The sequence below is a fragment of the Mastigoproctus giganteus genome, chromosome 5, assembly GCF_048544385.1.
Source record: "Mastigoproctus giganteus isolate SK-2022 chromosome 5, ASM4854438v1, whole genome shotgun sequence".
In the NCBI taxonomy this organism is placed as follows: Eukaryota; Metazoa; Arthropoda; class Arachnida; order Uropygi; family Thelyphonidae; genus Mastigoproctus; species Mastigoproctus giganteus.
This window is the reverse complement of record NC_143579.1, coordinates 122,826,739-122,847,330: the sequence shown is the minus strand read 5'-3', so window position 1 is coordinate 122,847,330 and position 20,592 is coordinate 122,826,739. Positions and strand designations below refer to the sequence as shown.

General features: G+C 40.2%; 1 protein-coding gene across 1 annotated transcript in view; it reads right to left on the bottom strand.

Moving 5' to 3' along the window:
* LOC150085675 (uncharacterized) overlaps positions 1–20,004 on the bottom strand; it is a 252,562-nt gene extending 232,558 nt beyond the window's left edge. The window contains exon 1 of the mRNA XM_090374182.1: positions 19,544–20,004. Within this exon, the coding sequence (XP_090230308.1) occupies positions 19,544–19,607 (64 nt within the window). The 5' untranslated portion in view covers positions 19,608–20,004. The remainder of the gene's footprint in view (positions 1–19,543) is intronic.
* Positions 20,005–20,592: the final 588 nt, after the last annotated feature.

The following is a 20,592-nucleotide window of genomic DNA, read 5'->3' as shown; positions in this document are numbered from 1 at the left end:
AATCAGCTAAATAATCTACCGACCTTCTCAAGTACTCTTTGGGAGGCGACAATAGACATAAGCCTACCCACTCGCTCCACAGCAGGATATATATCCTCATGGAAGGTCAGAGAGGACTGGACAACCTCTGACCATAGAGTAATAACTTTCCAGACGCACCGTGCCCTCAATAGACCACCTACACCCAGACCAATCCTCAGCAGATTTGCTATAGCCAAGGCAAACTGGGAACAAGGAGGCATTGACATACTCTGAAACCTTCGACAGCACAAACCTCACCCCGGACCAGCACCAGCGTGCCATAGTAAGTCTAATCACAGAGGCTTCAAACATAGCTATAAAAAGAAAGAAACCATCCGCAGGTTCAGTCCAATGGTGGTGCCCTGAGCTTCAGAGACTGTGGAATGAAGTAAATACACGCCGTAAAAGCTTCCAGAGAGTGAGAAGATCCTGGCCGGCGGCTGAGGTAGAAGTCCTCAGACAACAATACCATGAGGTCAGAAACAAATACACAGCCCTGATAAGAACTCGGAAAAAATGTTCATGGGAGACACTAGTCTCAACAACAGGAAATAAGGACTCCTTGGGGGTTGTATACAAAGTGGCAACTAATAAATTAACAAAAGGAGAAGTAATATCTTCGACGAAGACACCCGATGGACACTATACCACATCCTGGCACCAATCTATAGACAATATCCTGAATACTACCTTCCAGAAACTCCCCTCAGACCACACTCCTGAGCAACTTCAGCTCTGTGAGGAAAATACTAATTACTGCCAAGCACATCGGGAGGACCCGTTCACACTTGAAAACCTCCATCGGACGACAGCAAAAATAAGCGAACACCCAGTGAAGACTACCTGGAGCCAGAAATTGTAAATAAGGCTGTGGATTATATCCCAACAACTATATTAAACTTATATAATCACTGTCTATCTGCAGGATATTTTCCCCATGATTGGAGAACAGCACGAATTAGACTAATATTGAAGAACCCGAAGAAACCACAGGAACTCCCGGAGTCATACAGACCCATAGCCCTACTGCCAGTACTAAGTAAATTGTATGAACACTTACACGGCAGGATACAAGCTCACTACCAAGAAGCACGCCTCCCCTCTCCCAAGCAATTTGGCTTTCTACGAGGATGTTCCACCGTGGATACCCTGGAACGTATAATAAATGCAGCTACACACAGCAATGGTAAATACTTCCTTATTATCTCCATCGACTTTGCCGGGGCATTTGACTCACTTTGGTGGCCAAGTGTCCTCGGCAGACTCCGGGAGGCAAACATTCCCAGCAACTTATACCAATGCATTAAAACCTATCTTTCGGACAGAAGGATCTCAGTATCTATATCCTATAGCCAACTCACTTAGCCGGTGTTCCGGGGATGCCCACAGGGATCAGTCCTGGGGCCTCTCCTCTGGAACCTGGTGTTGGGCGGCTTCCTCAACCAGGATCTAAACGAAGCAGATGCTCAAGCCTTCGCAGATGACCTGGTCCTGATGCTGGAGGCGGACAATCATGCACAACTTGAGGCTATTGCAAAAGGGGCCATAGAACACCCTCCAAGAATGGTCAAAAAATAATCACTTAAGAATATCACCTTATAAGACATCCACAATACTTTTAAAAGGCTCCCTTGATATCACAGGATGCCACCCGAGATAAAAATAGAAGGAAAAAACAAAACTGACCATGGAATTAAAATACCTAGGAATCATACTTGACAAAAATCTGTCATTCATCCCACACATCGTATATCTACAAAAAAAGATCAAAAACTACTCAGCCCTCATAGCAAGAGTCTTACGAAAGGATTCGGGCTTAAGGAAAAGGACCCTGATCCTCTTTTACAAGGCTTTCTTCATCCCAGCGTTTTTAAACCAGGGATCTGGTTTAAAAAGCAACCACTGCAGTCAATAAAAGAAAGCTAGAAACGATACAGCCCAGCATCTTACTCACCACCTCCAGAGCATGCTGCACAGTCAGCTCACACACACTGCAGACCCTTGTAGGGCTCCTACCCTTGGACCTGGAGATTGTCCGCTGTGGCATGCTATATCAATTATCAAGAGGGAACAGAGTAACTTGCATTGGCTTCACCACAGACCAGACCAACAACACAGAAAAGAAACGACTAACTAAATATCTTCACCAAACCTGGCAGTCTCGATGGGCAGACTCAACTAAAGGTGAGATAACCCAGAAGTTCATCCCAGACATTACCCAAGTGTATCCCGAACAGCCAAACTGGTTCTCACCGGGGCTCTACACCACCTTTCTTCTAATGGGAAACGGCTCTTTTAATGCCAAGCTGTCAACTTTCGGAATCAGGGATTCCCCATTATGCCACTGCAGAGAAAACCAAACATGGTCACAACTAATGCACAATTGTCCCCTCTTTGAGGACATCAGATGTCATTTCATCACAAAGATACGCTTTAACCCGAAGGAACGGGAGCACCTTATATTACATGAGGAGAAGCACTACAAGGCCCTCTCGTGCTTTGCACATGAGCTGTTTACCCAGCTAAGGGCAATGACCCAACCTCCCCAGGCCTGATGCAGGACCTGACTACAACTACAACTCACTGGACGGGCCTCTGCTCCCATGAGTGCCATTACCTTGTCAACTGAACGAGAAAGATCAGTGTACCACGATATCGGACGGGACTTTGCTCCCACGAATGTCACTATCAAACACGGACACCCTGTAAACTGGACCGACAGTGCATCTAATTTACCAAACGAACTACCCTAGGATGTGACATCACCATATGCAGGAGTGACAACACTGCATCGACGCCCAGACAATAGAACAAACAGTGGAAGTGACCCCATACCAAGAATGACCATGACCATGACTAAACTGGATGAGACCTTGATCCCATGACCAATGGATCTGTGAACAAGTCGGTAGAAACCTTGTCCCTGGATCTACTCCTGGTGGGGCCAGTGTCGTGATGCTGTTCTGAACCTGCTGACCTAGCCACTCTGCACACATGCCATAGCGGCGATCTGTGCTGGCTCCCTTGTCCGGCCCTTTCTACCCCACCCCGGTAGGGGGGGGAGGAGACGGTCCGACTGTTTTCTCCCCTCCACACCACCCCCATTCTTCCTTCTGGCAGGGCATGGGCATTCCCTACTGACACCAAATTGAGGCCTCCTACTCTATTGGTCTCATTCTTCTCCTTTAACCCCCCAGTCTTCAGTCTCCCCCCCTCTATCTTTACACAAACGAATGCCTCCCCCCACACATAAATTCAATGAAACCACATTAACTTACGCTCATATTTCAGTCTTTCCTTATTCAAGCGATATCACCCTACGCAATTGAGAGATATCACACATATATATCTATACATATATGTGTAATTTTTTTTTTAGGTCCTAGCCACTGAAATCTCAGGAAATTAGGTGTCAGGACCTGCCAGAGTGAACTAAAGACTATCGGGTCCCTGGTCTGCCTCCACGGGGCGTAAGCGGGGCAACGTTGGGCCTAAGCAGAGGTCCAGCAGCTAAATGGCCAGAGGAACAACGGTACAAAACACCACACTTCCATAATCCATACACTTTTAAATCTCTGGCCTTCCCAGTGAACTGGTACACCCACAATAAAAGCAACGTGGAGATGGGGGAAGCCCCTGGTGCCGTTAGACACTGAAAACACTTAACAGGCCCAACGGCTAAATGGACCGAGTAACAAATACTCCAACACTACACTTCGCAAGCATTCACATAACACTTTTTTTCATCTCTGGCCTACACAGAGTGTGTTCACTTATAATGACTGCGGAGATCCCCGGTGCCGTTTGACATAGCTTACCAAGTGTTTAAGGAGGTGGCGCCACCAGCGGTTTCCCACAACTGCGCCATAAGTACTCTTGTGAAGTATAGAGTACTCTGTAAAAACCAGACAAAAGAATTGTGTGTGTGTGTGGGGGGGGGGGGGTGTATGTGAGAAGTTTTATGTAGGATCTGTTGTTGTGGTCTGGAGTTTGGCAGCAGGATCCCTAATGGGACCCTACATTGACAAGGGGATATTCATGTGTTGTTGTAGCAGACCAAGGTTTCCCCCATTAACTGCTGTTGTACATCTTGTGAAGAAGCTTGCGCCAAAGCCGGCCATTTGTATGTGGTGCAAAGTGTGTTAAGTGTCTAATGGCACCAGGGGTTTCCCCCCCATCTCCGCATTGCTTTCATTGTGAGTGTACCAGTTCACTGGGAAGGCCAGAGATTTAAAAGTGTGTGGATCATGTGAGTGTGTTATGTACCGTTGTTCCTCTGGCCATTTAGCCGCTGGACCCCCAGCTGAGGCCCAACGTTGCCCGCACTTCGCCCCGTGGAGGCAGACCAGGTAACCACTAGTTTAAATTTTCACTCTGGCAGGTCCTGCCACCTAGTTTCCTGAGATTTCAGTGGCTAGGACCTAAAAAATGTGTAAGTGTAATGATATGGTCTGTTGTGTTGTCAGCCAGCACCTGGCTCTTAGCAGGTGAAAAGCCAACAACATCTGGTCACCACGTCCCACCCCACGTTGACAACTAACACTATTTCTTACGAAAAACTATGGCACGTGTCATTTAAGATGCTTTTCTTGCACTCACACCTCTATTTCTTCCCAACAAACTGTGGTGCCGTCAGCGACGAACATGGTGAGCGCTTCAATGAAGACATCGCAACGATGGAACAAAGATACAAGACCAAATGGAGTGCCGCCATGTTAGCCGATTATTGTTGGATGGTGAAAAGGGATGCTCCCGAAGCTGAATACAAGTGAAGGGCGAAAAGATTCCGTGTTTGATACAGGTATGTTCGTAGCTGCATCGTACTGTCATATAAATAAAAATACCTCGTATAAATAATAAAAATAATAAATATAAAAAACTTTTTTCGAAGGCAAGAGGCAATCTCCCATGTTAAGTTTTTAGCAGCCCAAAACCTATAAAGTAAACTTATTTTCATGCCCGTGACAAGATACGACCCAAAATTTGTTATTCAGCGTAATCAGATCAAGCCGATCGGGCTAGCCGGGTGGGTAAAGTGCTTACCTGGCAACCCAAATGTCGCGGGTTGAAAACTCGCCTCGGGCTTGGATCAGAGTAGAAAATGCAAAAACTTCGGGAGGTGCATTATGCGCCAAGAACTAACAAAAAAAAAAAAAAAAAAAAAAACCCATCAGATCAAGAATAGTATTGTTTCATCTTGTTTCTTCTCTAACATGCTGCGGCAGAAAACAATCATCCAGTAAATCCACAAAAATCTTGCAAAAAGCGATATATATATATATATATATATATATATATATATATATATATATATATATGGAAAAGTTAAAATCCCCATAATACATTATGATTTACTACCTCACTCTGTTTCTCTGTATAGTTATTATACTCATTAAGTCTTGTAACGCACTTCTATTCTCATTTTCGTTTTTCCAGTGCTTATATCACACCAAATTGATTGAACATCGGACTGGCCATCGATGTCGACTGGGTGCACTGCTTAGATTACTACGCTTCTTTTTTAAGAGCATAAGCTCCCTCCCTCTCTCCTCCTGTCCAATACTCAATACACGAATTAGTTCATGTCCTCGTTGAGATTATATTCCCGTTTACTACTCGACATATGAGAGAACGCTGTGAGCTTTAGTAATTTGCTCTCCCGTCCGTTTACATGCTCAGACCACATTTGTTTTCGGCCTAAAGCAAGGAAAACTTAGTCTTAGTGCTGTGTGTCTGATATTTGCAACTTCCTGGTGTAAACTTTAGTTTTTATCTCTGTTTATAGGGCTTGTTACATGTACCGTGGCATGGACTAGATCACTGCATTCGCCTATGTGTGGGTGATCGCACAGCATAATAAACTGGGTGTGGCAATAAAGGACCTGATTAGACTTGGTTAGCCTGTCCGCCTTTTCATTTTCAGGGCAAAGGATGGTGGAGGGGAAATTGAGTTTCACGAAATTTAGTAATCCGTTGAACAGTAAAAAAAGAGGCACTTAATTACTGACATCGCCAAGTTTTTTATTTTTATTTTAATCCTCTCAAGTGGCAAAAGAGGCAGCTAAATGTATTTATATCGACAGTGTTATATAGAAAATTATTATTATTATTTTTTTAATATGCCTCACAAGTGACAGTCTGTGCTGCACAATCCCTATAATCGTGGTCAATTTTATTGAAATGTAGTTTCTCCAGGGGATCGCAAGGTGGCGGGAGATCCAAAGCAGACAAATACAGTGGAATCTCGATTTTCCAGGATAGATGGTAAAACAAAAATACCGGTTAATCCAAAAATACTAAGTCTCCGAAATACGTTCCAGGACTTCTTATGTAAGTCGAGTTTTACGTAACTAGGGAATGACTAATAAAATATTGCTCCTATATCCGTGATATGCCAAAATTACAAAAATCACAATATCCTCAGAAAAATGAAGAAAAATAGTTATATATTTTTAATTAGTTCAATTAAAAACTATCTGGGGACAGCGGTGAAGTTGCTGGAGTGACACATAAGAAAAGAAAGCATTAAAGGAAGAAATTGTACAGTAAAAACTGATATGTATTTCGTAGCCTTGGTTATCATAGTTGACTTCATTTGTGCCAATCCCTTCACCGCTTCTCGCATTCTGTCTTTTTCCTTTATTATTGTGTTCACTGTTGACACTGACAAATCTAAATTCCGCGCGATACTTGTTCATACTTGACCATTTTCAAACATCCTTATTTTAATTTTCTGATCCGAATCGATTGCTTTCCTTTTTTTTTTTTTTTTTGATAGATTTACTAGTACCGCTGTCATTCTCTTAGTCGGCCATGATAACGGTCAAAATGAAATTTTATGTAAAGAATTTCACAGGGTTAAGGCAAAAACTCACTGTTATCACCCCACGCGAGCTCACATTTTACTAAAACACCTTTCTGGAGGTCACTACCATAAAACAATTTGCATATTCTGGGTTATTGGGCTTTTCTGTTACTACAATTCATTATAAACGGGTAGTAAACTCGATCGTATTGCATTTGCGATAATACGGATAGCTGGAATTCTGTGGGATTTTACGTTATTATGGTGAAATTGTGTCCCCTTCACTGAAATCTTCAGCCATATAAAAAAAAAACCTCAATAAATTTTTAAAATCTTTTCTTCATTCCTATTTTTAAGCTTGTGACTCCAAATCCCGCGCGCCGTGATCGTCTTTATTGATTGCTTATTATTCTGTTTTAAATTTTACAATCCTAAAAAAATTATAATAACGTAAGTTCGAAGTTACGTAAGTCGGGGACTTACTACAGCACAGTATATCCAAAAATGTCCAGCAACCTACGTAAAAAAACAAAAACAAACAAAAAAAAAAAAACTTAATACGATGCTTCCCTTTATTTTTTTCAATGTCGCGTATGGTTTGGTCACCAACATTATACTGGTTCTTTAGAGATTTAACGGATGCACCGTTTTCAAACTTTTGAATAATTTCAAGTTTATGTTTAATTAAAAGCGCAACTCGTTTGCGGTTACGAATCATTTTCGATTTATAAAGAAAAAAATTTTTTTCGTTATTCCTGCCATAACGAAACAATTTTTCTCTTTGCGGTACGACGAAACGGAACAATCGAAGCGACGCACTAAAACAAACTAAACATTTTTTTTTTTTTTTTTTTTTTTTTGAGCGTGGGGGTTGCAAGATAATAATATCTTAATGACGACTTTATAACGCTCTGCATGTCTCTTATTTACGACTTGCAAAACATCTGTTTATACCTATTCTGGTTTATTTTTATTATTATTTTTTTTTATTTGGAGTCTTGAAGTGTCCCGATTAAACCGATCCCAGTAAGTCGAAAGTCTGCGTACTGTTTTTCGAGAGCCCCGCGACCTTATTTGTAGGGCAGCTAAAATATGAGCGCCAGTACCATTGGGGGCGCACATATTTTTCACTTAAATCTGGTAATGTCTATACTGTATGTAATTACATTCAGAGAAAACTATAGCGCGACTAGACACTACAATATGCAGATTACACTTGGGACAAAGCTATGTTAAAAGCCACGAGGTGTGGATGCTAGGTTTATTTTCTTCATTGCGCAAATATAGCACTACATTTATTTCTGGCCACTGTACAGAGTTTTATATATCATCACAGAGAACCATGGCGAGTTGAACTAAGAGCCGCCTTACATAAGACATATTGCCACATTCATGAGTTCATGTGGTGGAGTCACATATGGGTTTGTTATGTGGAGTCACATAACAAACCCTTATCACTTCTGGCAGGAGTAGGTCTACTAATTGAGAAAATTGGGGGCTCGCGTGGTGAAATATGACACTGCGTTAGATCAGGCCCCTGTGTTCTGAAGATAGGGATCTTGAAATGCTTTGGAACGGCTGCGAATGCAGGTATGGATGATGTGTGCAATATTGTAGTTACAAGACTAACTTACCCAGCTTTCAGTTTTCATATGTGATGCGTGGGAGAACAGAATGAGAGAATTCGTATCGGTGGGAGTGGGCAAGGAGGTAGTATTCTGTTCTTGAATCTGGGTGAATCGAAAGAGTCGACGGAGTGGACTATGGAACAGTGGAAAAAGATCATGCGGTCTGACCGAGTCTCGATTTACACTTACCTTTTTTTTTTTTTTTGCAACAATGATAGGATTAAGCGTGACATGAACCACGTAAAGCCATACGTCCAGACAATATCCTGTCCATTCAATCGGCTAAAGATAGTATGTTCTGTTGGTAGGCACTTTAAGTAAAACAGTTAACAGCAGAATAGATGTGGTATGTAAAGGGCGACTCCTAGAACGTCAGTTCAATTCCGCCTCGCATCTCTGTGAAGAACAAGTACCACTGCAAAAAAGGCCACATATGCGAATAATGTAGGTTTGTGTGAACTCATACTGTCTCAATTCGAGACTGACTCATCTGATGTTGCCAAAAGGTGGGTCAGATTCTTCTGGGAGTCCACTCCAGAGGATGGGAAGTTTCCGTGGTGTTAAAAAAAAAAAAAAACCAACTCTGGAACCAAGTCCAGAAGGGGAGGGGGGAAAATCTGCCAACTCCATCACAAAGTTCCTTAGGAACAATTATTAAGTACACCAAAATACTGATATTATTATCAGTTCCTGGGTGTCTGAATTCTGTTTTTTCTTAGTTCAAAAACGCCTTTGGCAAACTCCTGAAATTTACAAAAATATTCATTCCCTGTACTGGCGAAACTGATACTAATATACTGTATCTTCAATTATAGTCCTAATGCTGTCATAAATGCTACATTCATACATTATATGATCCCAAGATTCTCTTACTCCACGAAAAAAAAAAAAAAATATATCCGTGTCAAGTAATCCTAACGCAAACAATTTGGCATTAAATGTTATAAAAAATAATGACTGAAAACTCGGCGTAAACCACCTTCTTACTTCGTTGTTTACTAAAAATGTAACCTCCAGAAAGAACTGCTTGGAACTCTGCCTGCAGTCACCGTGTTCCTCTAGTTTACCATAAGTTTACTATTTCGTTCATACATCTCTTCTTCTCACGCTTAACATCTGAATCTATATTAATTTCAATACACATGATATTAGTCGGTATCCGTCTCTTAATCCTGTAGCTCAAGCCTCGATAAACAATAAATAAGTCCAGTGGGATAGCCTCTGCCAAAACCTGAAGGGTGACGGTAGAGACAGTTCTGCATACTCTCAATAAACAAAGCAGCATGGTACGTTGTAACTTGTATGGAATTAAGTCTGACTGGAATCTGATTATAACCACTCTATGAAACCATATTGCAGCAGCATACGTCGTCATAGGAAGAAATACTGCAACATAATATAAGCGCAAGGTTCTGAATGATAGTCCCCAATCCGATTTAGATATTGACAATGGACTCTGAAAACTTCCTAGCCTTATAACTTAAATATTGCAAATTTGAGTAATATGATAGTTTACTGTCAATGATAAACCCTAAATATTTTGTTTCAGTAACCATTGGCAATCTTACTCCATTTAGTTTGACTTGAGGTGGTCATTTAATATCTAATTTAGTCTTGAATCACATCATTTTAGTCTTGTAAGTGTTTATACTCAACTTATTATGTGCCCAACTATTCAAATACAGTATTAACATTTTCTCCAGATTTGATCACGAAGTTCCAGAAACAATTTCCAGATCACCTGCAAATGCTATAATTTTACAGTTGGAAAATACTCGGACATCTTATTTGAAACCTGCTGTTTTATATGAAAACACTTAGATCGCACCATAATATATCTATTAGAAAAATAACTACGAAATTATTTATACAATTGCACTGAACATATCTCAGTGAGAAAGAGCATCAAAAGCGCCTTCAAAATCAACAAAGACTGCCAATTCATATTTAGCCACAGGACCCTCAATATGCTTGTGAAAATCCACTAACACATCCTCACAAGATTTACCAGGTGTAAACCCATATTGATTCGGAGATAACATTGCACACAGTGCCAATAGCTCTGTAACACACCCTGCCATCAACTCCTCAAAATCTTCCCAAGATTAGTAAGGAGAGCTATCGGACGATAGGATTTAGGTTCCAATAATGGTTTCCCAGGTTTCCTTATAAGTTTAAGCGAAGCTATCTTCCATTCAGCTGGAAAAAGACCCTCACTCAAGCACTTATTATAAAGCAGAAGAAGCATATCCGGGAACAACTCATAAAACCGAACTATATAATCGCTCTTTATCATGTCCACCCCTGGACATTTTTGTCGAATTCAAATTCTTAATAATATCAGCGAGATCTTACATTTTAAACTCAACTGTTGACTTTTCAGTTACGTGCTGGTGATTTTCTGTTCCCAACTTGGCCTGACTCTGCGTATCAGCAGGAAATAACCTAGATAATGCAACTTTAATAGAATCTTCCCAAACAGTTTCCCTATCTTCTGTTTGAATGGTGCTAAATACCTCCAACCTTCTCAATTTCTGCTGAGATATTTTATATAATAATCCGCAGGGGTTCGAATTCCCGCACAAATGACCGTCAAGTTTCCCATTTCTGCAACCTTTCTGTAATTATTCTTTAAAGTCAAATAATTCTCACACAGCCTATAGACTTCTTACGGAGTCCAATCCTGATGACGCTGATACGGTCTTCTCGCCCTATAAACAGCCCTATGAATCACTGTCAAGTCATGCATCCACCAGGGACAAGATCGTGTTCTAATTTTTTTTTTCTTAGTAAAGTTATGCTGTTTAAATAATAGAATTCTGTATAGACGTCTTAATATCTACTACAGTGTCATAAAATAATCTTTGTTGAACTTCAGTAATAAAATCAAGAGAAATATTCTTCAAAACGCAGACCAATCAACAGTTTTTAAAGAAAATCTAATAAATTCAGGTAATTGATCTTGTCTATCCTCGGATATTATATGAGTATCTACACAGAAAAATATCTGTAATTTATAAAGGAATAAGAGAAGTATACCTCAATATGATACGTAGAACTGATACTCTCCAGAAATGAAAACAATTAAAAAAAAAATCAAAAATCTTACATTGCAGTAAAAAATAATTAAAAATCAATTTAACGCAAATCAAAATTAAGTAAAAAATGAATTTAATGAAAAAATTGCTAAAACGATTTTCAAAAATCGTTTTAGTAACTAATTTTGAATTGCGTTAAATTGATTTTTAATTATTTTTTACTGCAATGCAAGATTTTCAATTTTTTAATTGTTTTCGTTTTCATTTCTTAGAGTATCATACGGAAGTGTTTTACGTATCATATTGAGGTAAACTTCTCTTATTCCTTTACAGATATTGATATCAACGTGGAACGTATTGAGCATTAGAGCTCTGATTCATACTATCTAACAGAAAAATATCGTGCTGTGGTCATGCAGGTCCAGTCTGTTTCCACCGGCCAACTGTGAATCCATTGACGCATTCGCGAAGACACCAAAGTGATAACTATATTGGACTCTCCCATTGCTGCACAAAAGACAGATAGCTGATTAGGCTTATTCAACACTAACATATTATTGCTAATAATGAACTCCTCTAATAACATCCCCCCCCCCTCATCTGTTGTTTTTTTTTTTTTTTTTTTTTTTTGATTTGGTAGTTGTTGGCGCATCGGCTTCTGTGGCCATATTGCACCTCCCAAGGTTTTTGCAGTACTTTGATCCAAGCCCGAGGCGGGAATCGAACCCGCGACCTTTGGGTTGCCGGGCAGGTACTTTACCCACTCGGCTAGCCCGGTCGGCCTCATCTGTTGTCCGACTAAACCACATTCTAGATTTAGCATTAGCATCAGTGATAAAAATGTTGTTAGAACATAACATACTCAATGCAAAGTCCAAATAAGCTAAAATATTACCCAAGTCCATCGACAGAGAACAAAGATAAGGTAAAATTTAACGGTCAGCATAGCAATAAAAACACAGACTGCGTACTGATTACACAACCCTTGTATTATTACAACATCTAAATCTCTATTATTAACTACAATACCAACCTTTGGATCATCCTGTAGTGTTGTATAGCCCTGCAATTCAATGGATAACATACGATTTTAGAAGCTTGCTCCAACTGCAACCTTACCCAATATGATCCATCCACACCCAATATTACATCCACATAATTTTCCTCACTAATCCGGCTGAGTTCGTCTGCAACCAATCTAGATCGTTGACCATTTATTTGCATTATCCGTACCCCTCTATGACCATTGTCTTGCCAACTCCCTTTCTCTATCCCTAGCTGTTACTACCTGTTGATCTCCTAAATCCATAGCCTGGCTAGACAGACTAATCATTAACTGTCCTAGATCTTGCTATTTCTAGAGATCTTTGAAATTTTGAACATGTCACATCCCGAACAGAATGGTGCGCATCCTTCCGCTTCCGTTTACAATTAGCACAGCAGGGCTACCATTCTCTATTAGGTAGGGCATTCAGAAAAAAAATGCCCCTCCCTCGCACAATGACCACATGTCAGGTCTTATGAGCACAATATTTAGTGGTATGACCATACCCTAAGCATAACAAACATCTAGAAACAATTGTAAGGGGTCGGTGTCGACGTGAACTAACAAATAAGTATATTCTATCCATCTTAGAAAAAATTTATAACTGTAGAGACATGCTTATCACCCAGTGCACTGCAGCAGAGCTTCCGGAATTAGCTGTAAATCTAAAAGAGAACTTATCCAACAATCTCTTATAAAAACCTCCTATAAATCAGCAAAGAAAAAGACCATCCACTCTAAAGTCCGCGCCTGGTGGTCCCAGGACCTTACTACTCTTCGCAAATCAGTTCACCGAGCTCGACGGTTATATCAGCGACACCGCAACTGGCCTGCTGATGACGTTATGCTGTTATATAATGACTACATTGCAAAAAAAAATGCCTTCTGTAAAGTAATTGCAACGAGAAAAAGAGAAACCTGGACCATCTTGGTAAAAGAATCCAACAGCAAAAACCCATGGGGGCCTCATGTACAAGATAGCTCAGGAGAGAACATTCACGTCTGATGTCCTTGGTACTGTAACCACTGAGACTCATGAAACCTCTGGTTGAACAGACTCTAATCAACCAAATTCTTGATAACTTATTCCCTATGGATAACCCTTTTGAAGATTCTCCAGAGCATATGGCAATTCGGGAGGCAAATAACAAATACACCATTTAGGAACGTACCGAGCCATTTACTTTAGAGGAACTTACCTCGGTGGTCAAGACGATCAATGTGAAGAAGTGTCCGGGAATGGATATGATTGAATATGTGTTCATTCTCCGGCTGTTAAAATTAAGACCTCTCTACTTGCTCTTGCTCTTCAATAAATGCCTCATGGAAGGCATCTTTCCCTTTGTTTGGAAGGTTTCTTTGCTCCGTCTTATCAAAAAACCAGATTAAGCCTGCCTCAAATTCACGTGGCTACAGACCAATTGCGCTGCTTGCTGATCTAGGGAATATCTTGGAGCAGCTTATGGCTCTTCGACTAACAGCTCTGTTTCAACAACAAAATCTCTTTTCTCCCTGTCAATATATCTTCACCCCAGGTCATTCTTGAGAGGAGGCCCTGTCTGACTTTGTCTGGCACATTATAAATTCTAAATCCAAGTTTGAACTAGCTATTACGTCGACTTCGAGGTGAAAAGCCAACATCTGGTCACCGCGTCCCACCCCACTTTGACAACTAACACTATTTCTTACGAAAAACTAGGGTACAACGTGTCATTTAAGATGCATTTCTTGCACTCACACCTCTATTTCTTCCCAACAAACTGTGGTGCCGTCAGCGACGTACATGGTGAGCGCTTCAATGAAGACATCGCAACAATGGAACAAAGATACAAGGGCAAATGGAGTGCCGCCAAGTTAGCCGATTATTGTTGGATGGTGAAAAGGGATGCTCCCGAAGCTGAATACAAGTGCGAAGGGCGAAAAGATTCCGTGTTGATACAGGTATGTTCGTAGCTGCATCGTACTGCCATATAAATAAAAATACCTCGTATAAATAATAAAAATAATAAATATAAAAAAAATAACTACTTTTTTCGAAGGCATGAGACAATCTCCCATGTTATTAACATGGGAGAGGTTTAAGTTTTTAGCACCCCAAAATCTATAAAGTAAACTTATTTTCATGCCCGTAACAAGATATGACCCAAAATTTGTTATTCAGTGTTATCAAAAAACCAGATAAGCCTGCCTCAAATCCAGGTGCCTACAGACCAATTGCGCTGCTTGCTAATCTAGGGAAGATCTTGGAGCGGCTTATGGCTCTTCGACTAACAGCTCTGTTTCAACAACAAAATCTCTTTTCTCCCTGTCAATATGGCTTCACCCCAGGTCATTCTTGCGAGGAGGCCTTGTCTGACTTTGTCTGGCACATTATAAATTCTAAATCCAAGTTTGAACTAGCTATATTCGAGGGCGCCTTTGACACTGTCTGGTGGGAACAGCGCCCTTGAACGTCTCCGATCTGCCAAATGCTCCTTTCATATGTACACATTATTTCAAAACTATTTCTCTCACCGCTCAATAATTGTCAAGTCCAAATTCCTCCAAGTCTCTAGGAAGGTTTTTCGAGGGTGCCCACAAGGTTCAGTCCCGGGGCTCCTTATCTGGAACATTGTGCTTCAAGACTGGCTGGGCCACTCTCTCCAGAATTGCAAAATTTTTGCTTTCGCCGATGACCTGATAATTGTGGTCTCATGCAGTTCTCGTGCAGTGTTGGAGGTGAATGCAAACCCGATTTTAACTGACCTTTCCACCTGGTCATTGGCTAACAAACTTAAAATTAATCCAGCGAAAACAAAAATGATGCTTTTTAAATCCAAATTAGATCTCAGGCGGCCTCCCCAAGTCAAAATTTTTGGCAAGTGGCTTCCTACAGTCACTGAGGCAAAACTCCTTGGGGTTATTATTGACCATAAGCTTTCCTTCTATCCTCATCTGATTCACATAAGTACCAAAATCAAAACGTTCACAGGGTCAATTATTCGAATTTCCAGAGGGGAGTGGAGTCTCTCTAGGAAGTCACTCTTTCTCTACTATAATGTTGTTTTCCTGCCCATAATAGTAACATATGCAGCAGGAGCTTGGTTTCATCGGGCCACTAATTCCAAAATTATGTTAAAACTGAATTCCATCCAGCGGAGCATGTTCCTCTCTATTCTCAGAGTCTATAGAACAGTTTCCACCGCTGCAGTGCAAGTTATTGCGGGGTCCCTCCCATTGGATCTATTTGTCATCTATCGTGGCATCTGCTTTCGACACAAAAAACAAATACCTTCAGAATTACTTGGTATCCAGCTAAATTTAAATGAAGATCCTAAAAAGAGAGAAATCCAGATGGTTAACGAGCTAATTAGCATCTGGCAGACCAGATGGGACACCACCGCACTTGGAGCGACGACAAGAAAATTCCTGCCTGATGTGACCTTCTTTCTCTCTAAATCGGTTAAAACCTGGTGCTCTTTAACTATGCAAACTTCCTTTCTGATAACAGGACATGGCTCTCTCAATCAAAAACTCTTTCAGTTTCGTTTGCATCACACCGATTTCTGCAGCTGTGGGTATACAGAAGATTGGAATCACCTGCTCTTTAACTGTGCAATCTACGACGATCTTAGGGTGAAGCTCCAAACTGACGTTCCAGATCTCTCTCTTCGGGGAAAGAGGAAATGCTTCTGCATAATAAGAATCATCTCTCAGCTCTTCAGAACTTTGCCTCCGAGGTGTTTGCTCCCAGAAAAAGAATCAACGCCAGATTAGCGCACCAGAACAATCCAACTGTGTAAGCGGGACAATAGTTTCTTTCTCTTGACTTATTTTCTTCTATGGTTCATGTCTGCATGAATTGTCATTGCACTGATCCTAAAGGTCACCAGTTTCACATATGAATTATTCTGGTTACAAGAGTATTTATTGAAGACTACAGCTTTTTTTTTTTTTTCCCCTCACCAGCGCCAGTCTGTTTTTTTTTCCTTTTACTATTAGTTTATTATTATTTTATTCTTTTATTTATTTAGTATTTTTTTTATCGCAACGTGTCTTTTTTTTTTTACTATTTTTTATTATTATTATTTTATTTATTTAGTTTTTTCTTTTCTCTCTCGCTCCTTCCCTTTTCCTCTGGAATAGGCCCCCGGAGGAATCTGGCCCACCTTTTTGGCAACATCAGGTGGGTCAGAGTCTCTTTTGAGGTGTTACGTGCTCTACTGGAACTGGCCCACCTTCCCGTGGTGTGGACGAGTACCCAGAATCATCTGTCCAGGTGACTGATGCTTCTGGGTAGCCAAGTGGCCAGAACATAACAACAGAACACACACGCAATACACACATATTTGGCCCATTTGTAGTGATACTGTTCTTCACAGAGACACGAGGCGGAGTTGAACAGACGTTTTAGGTTCCGCCCATTACATATACACATGTCCTCGTTGAGCTCTTTCCAACGGTGTATATAAGCTATAGGTTGTCGACTTTTTTTGTCTCCCCGCATTTTTACCCCCCCCCCCCATTTCTCAGACAAATTTTTGTTGGCCCATGCAAAATTTCAAGTCAATAGATTGAGTGGTTCCAGAGATACAATGCTATGACAGACGGAAGGACAGACAATCGAGTAAATTATAAAAGGTCCTTTGTTAGCCTACGTACACTAAAAACAGATAGAAATATTCTCGTAGCATACATAATAAACATTTGTCTCAAATATTACCATTAATAAAAAAAAAAAAAAAAAAATCTGCCTTTCAAATTATTCCGAATAACCGACGTTCTACTGTATTATTATTATCAGCCATATGGTTGCAAGGAGTCTGAGGCTTATAGTGCACCAACCAAAAAAAAATTTCCGAGTTACCCTGAGAGAGAGAAGTAAAAAAGGTGTCACCAAAAAACGAGAAGAATGAAAATATCCAGCTCAGAACCCTGGGTTTACCAAGCCCATACCCACGAGATGGAGGATTTAATGACGGAATGCTTAAAAGCATTCACAAAGGAAGACTTCCAGAAATCAGGAAGCAGAGGGTTCATAGTTATTAGTTGTTTGTGTTATTTCAATATGTACTCTAAAACCCCTAACCTAGAGCTGTAATGGGTACAACCAACTTGCAAAACATCTTATAATTTTGCCTGTGATTCCAACATTTTTCCCACGTAACTTTTTTTTTTTTTTTCGGAAGTTTTCTTTTGTGAATACTTTAGGCTGTCCGTGGTGTTTGACTGGATTTCCTGAATTGACTGAAATTGTTTTTCTTTCATGTCCTGTTTTAATTTAGTTAAAACAGGGCACCCACCTCCAAGAATCGGTTCTGAAACCACTATTTTTTTCTGAATTTTATAAATGACATTGACGAAGGGAGATAAAGGGCACGTTGTCAAATTCTGCAGTTGATGTGAAGATTGGGAGAGTAGTTAATGATCAGAAAAGCGGCGACTATATTTTAAAACAGCAAAATCCACACTTTGGGGAACAGCAATTCCAAAATAACGTACACGCTTGGTTGGGTTGAATTAAACGCAGTAGAGGAAGTAAGGGTTTGCGACATAATTCGGTCAGACATTAAGTTCTCCGAGCAGTGTAGACAGGCGGTGGTGTTTTCTCAATGATTTTTAGATTTGCTTATAGAGATAAGGAGGCCAATAATCTCACTGTATAAGACAATTCTAAGACTGCACTTAAATTACTGTATACAAATAAGGAGACCGTATATAATAAAAGACACTAGCTTCTCGATAGTCCAAAAGCGGTAGCCCACTTGTAGGATCCGAAAAAGGTACCTGTATAACGAAAGACTTCGAATATGTGGGCTACAGAGTTGGGCAACCAGGAAGCGTAGAGGGGAACTGATTGAGTCTGTAAAGCAGGTTCTGAGAGGAGATAGTAAAATGAATGAAGCCGAAAATCTGTTGTAAAAGGCAACGGTTAGGCTGCATTTTGAGTACTGCATAATACGTTTGGCCACCTCATTTCAGATTTGTTAATTACTGGAATAAGTTAACTCTGTGGGTAGGCTGGCAAGTTGGGGTAATTGAGAGGTCAGATGGACAGTTACCTACTTGAGAAGGTAACACGAAAATTGCTTATTTTCTTTTCATTTTTTATATATTTATTTTTATTATTAATTTTATCAATTGTTTTTATATTTTTTGGCGAGTGCATCAAAAGACTGGCTTCTTTGCACTCCGTGGTCAATAATACTAATAATCGCCTTTGGGAAATAATTTCATTAGCACTTTGCTAGGCGATTTTATGGGGAACCCACTTGATGTAGGCCCACTACAATGCGACAACACAATACAGACCTTTTCTTTCTCTTGCCCGAAGCACTTACCCAGAATTAGCTTTTTTCAAAAATGTAGGAAAAGAAATGTTTCTGCATTTCACTCAAATAATAAGCATTATAAGCGGAGCAAAATAATTCTCCTCGCACGTTTATTCATTAATGCCTTTCTTGACACCTCATTGAGACTGTATTCCATCTCTGTTATGCACCTAAACTTTCTCGATTTATTTTTACGAAGTGCATTTATATGTGGACATGTATTAGAAATTTTATCGGCACAAATCGCAAAACTTGTATTAATGAACGAGATGGAAATCGTATACAAAATGTAGTTAAAAATATCCAGAAGCATCTAATACAAATTGCACGAGTCGATATATCGCAATTTGTCCATTCAAGTTCTGATAGGTAAACGTAGCTTCCAACGAACACCGTGGCTTCAATTCTATTTGTAAAGTATGTACTAAGTTTCCAACGAAACGCGCAGATCAGTGAAAGAAAGAAAGAAGTTGCCCTACTTAAGACAAATTCCGGAAGTTTTTGAAACCGATGAAAGAAAAAAAAAAGTCTTTTCTACTACCGTAGACGTGCAGTTGTCACGCATCACGGGAAATTAACTTCAGCAGATCGTTCGCGTTTACAAGGGGTTGTGGAAAATGGGAAGAAATCCATGCAGCGAATAACACAAAGTAAAAAAAAAAAAAAAAAAAAAACCGGAAAAAAAGACGCCTTACCTGAAATGACTGCCACGAAAAATATAGTTGCGTAAAAGATTTGAAGGACGACTGGATGACCCATCTTCACCTAAAATTCAGGCTACCGCACCAATACGAAAGGAGGCCGTGGACGATCACGCGCTTCTCCACAGCACAGCAGAACACCTGTCGCCGACCGAAGCCGCTTGCATTAATTCAGTCTTAGCACTGCTAACGTTGAAACAACAGGAAAACAGATGAGATCCACCTGTTCACATACCAAGACTAAGCTTATTAATAAAACACGTTTCCCGTTCTAATGGCCATTGAAAGAAATATATACAACGCCAAAGGTATTGAACAGAGTTAAACGTATTCTTGTGAACGCTGTAAGCCAAAGTTGTTGAACACACTTAAAAGTATTATTGTGAACGCCGTAACAAATGCATTCCTGTGTACGTTCGACACACCAAAAACCAAACTGCCACGAACGAAACTTATCTTACCTAGCCCAACAATAAACTGTTATTAGTTTCTTTACCCAGTCAGCTTTGGTGTCTGGGAAAATGTAGTTGTCGTTTACTGGATTGGATAAGTAAATGGTGACGTCACACCCAGTGGCATGGAACAACCAACATTTTGGTTCCTGCGAATACCGCTGCCGTTCGGAACTTGTAAGTTGCGAAGCCTGCGTTTCATTTCGAATGGGCACAATTTTGAAGATTACGTTTTTTCGTTCGTTTTTTTTTTTTTCAATTTTTGAAAATACTCATCTAAATAATTGTATCGGATCTAGGTAGGTTCCCAGTACTGTACAATTATTTCCCAGTTATTTAACTAGGTGTTCAATATGCAGGTTGAGGGAATGTGTACGTTCACAGAATTGATAAATTTACAGTTTTCACCCACTGATGAATCAGACTACCGAAAAATTCCCCCACCCACTCAAGCAGGAAGACTTGTTGAATAAATAATCGTATAGAATTGGAATTTATACCTTGCATTAATATTAGTACTGTATTAGTATGAGCCATATAGTGCAAGGCGACCACTTTTGCTGAACCGGCCTAAAAATAAAATAAAATAAA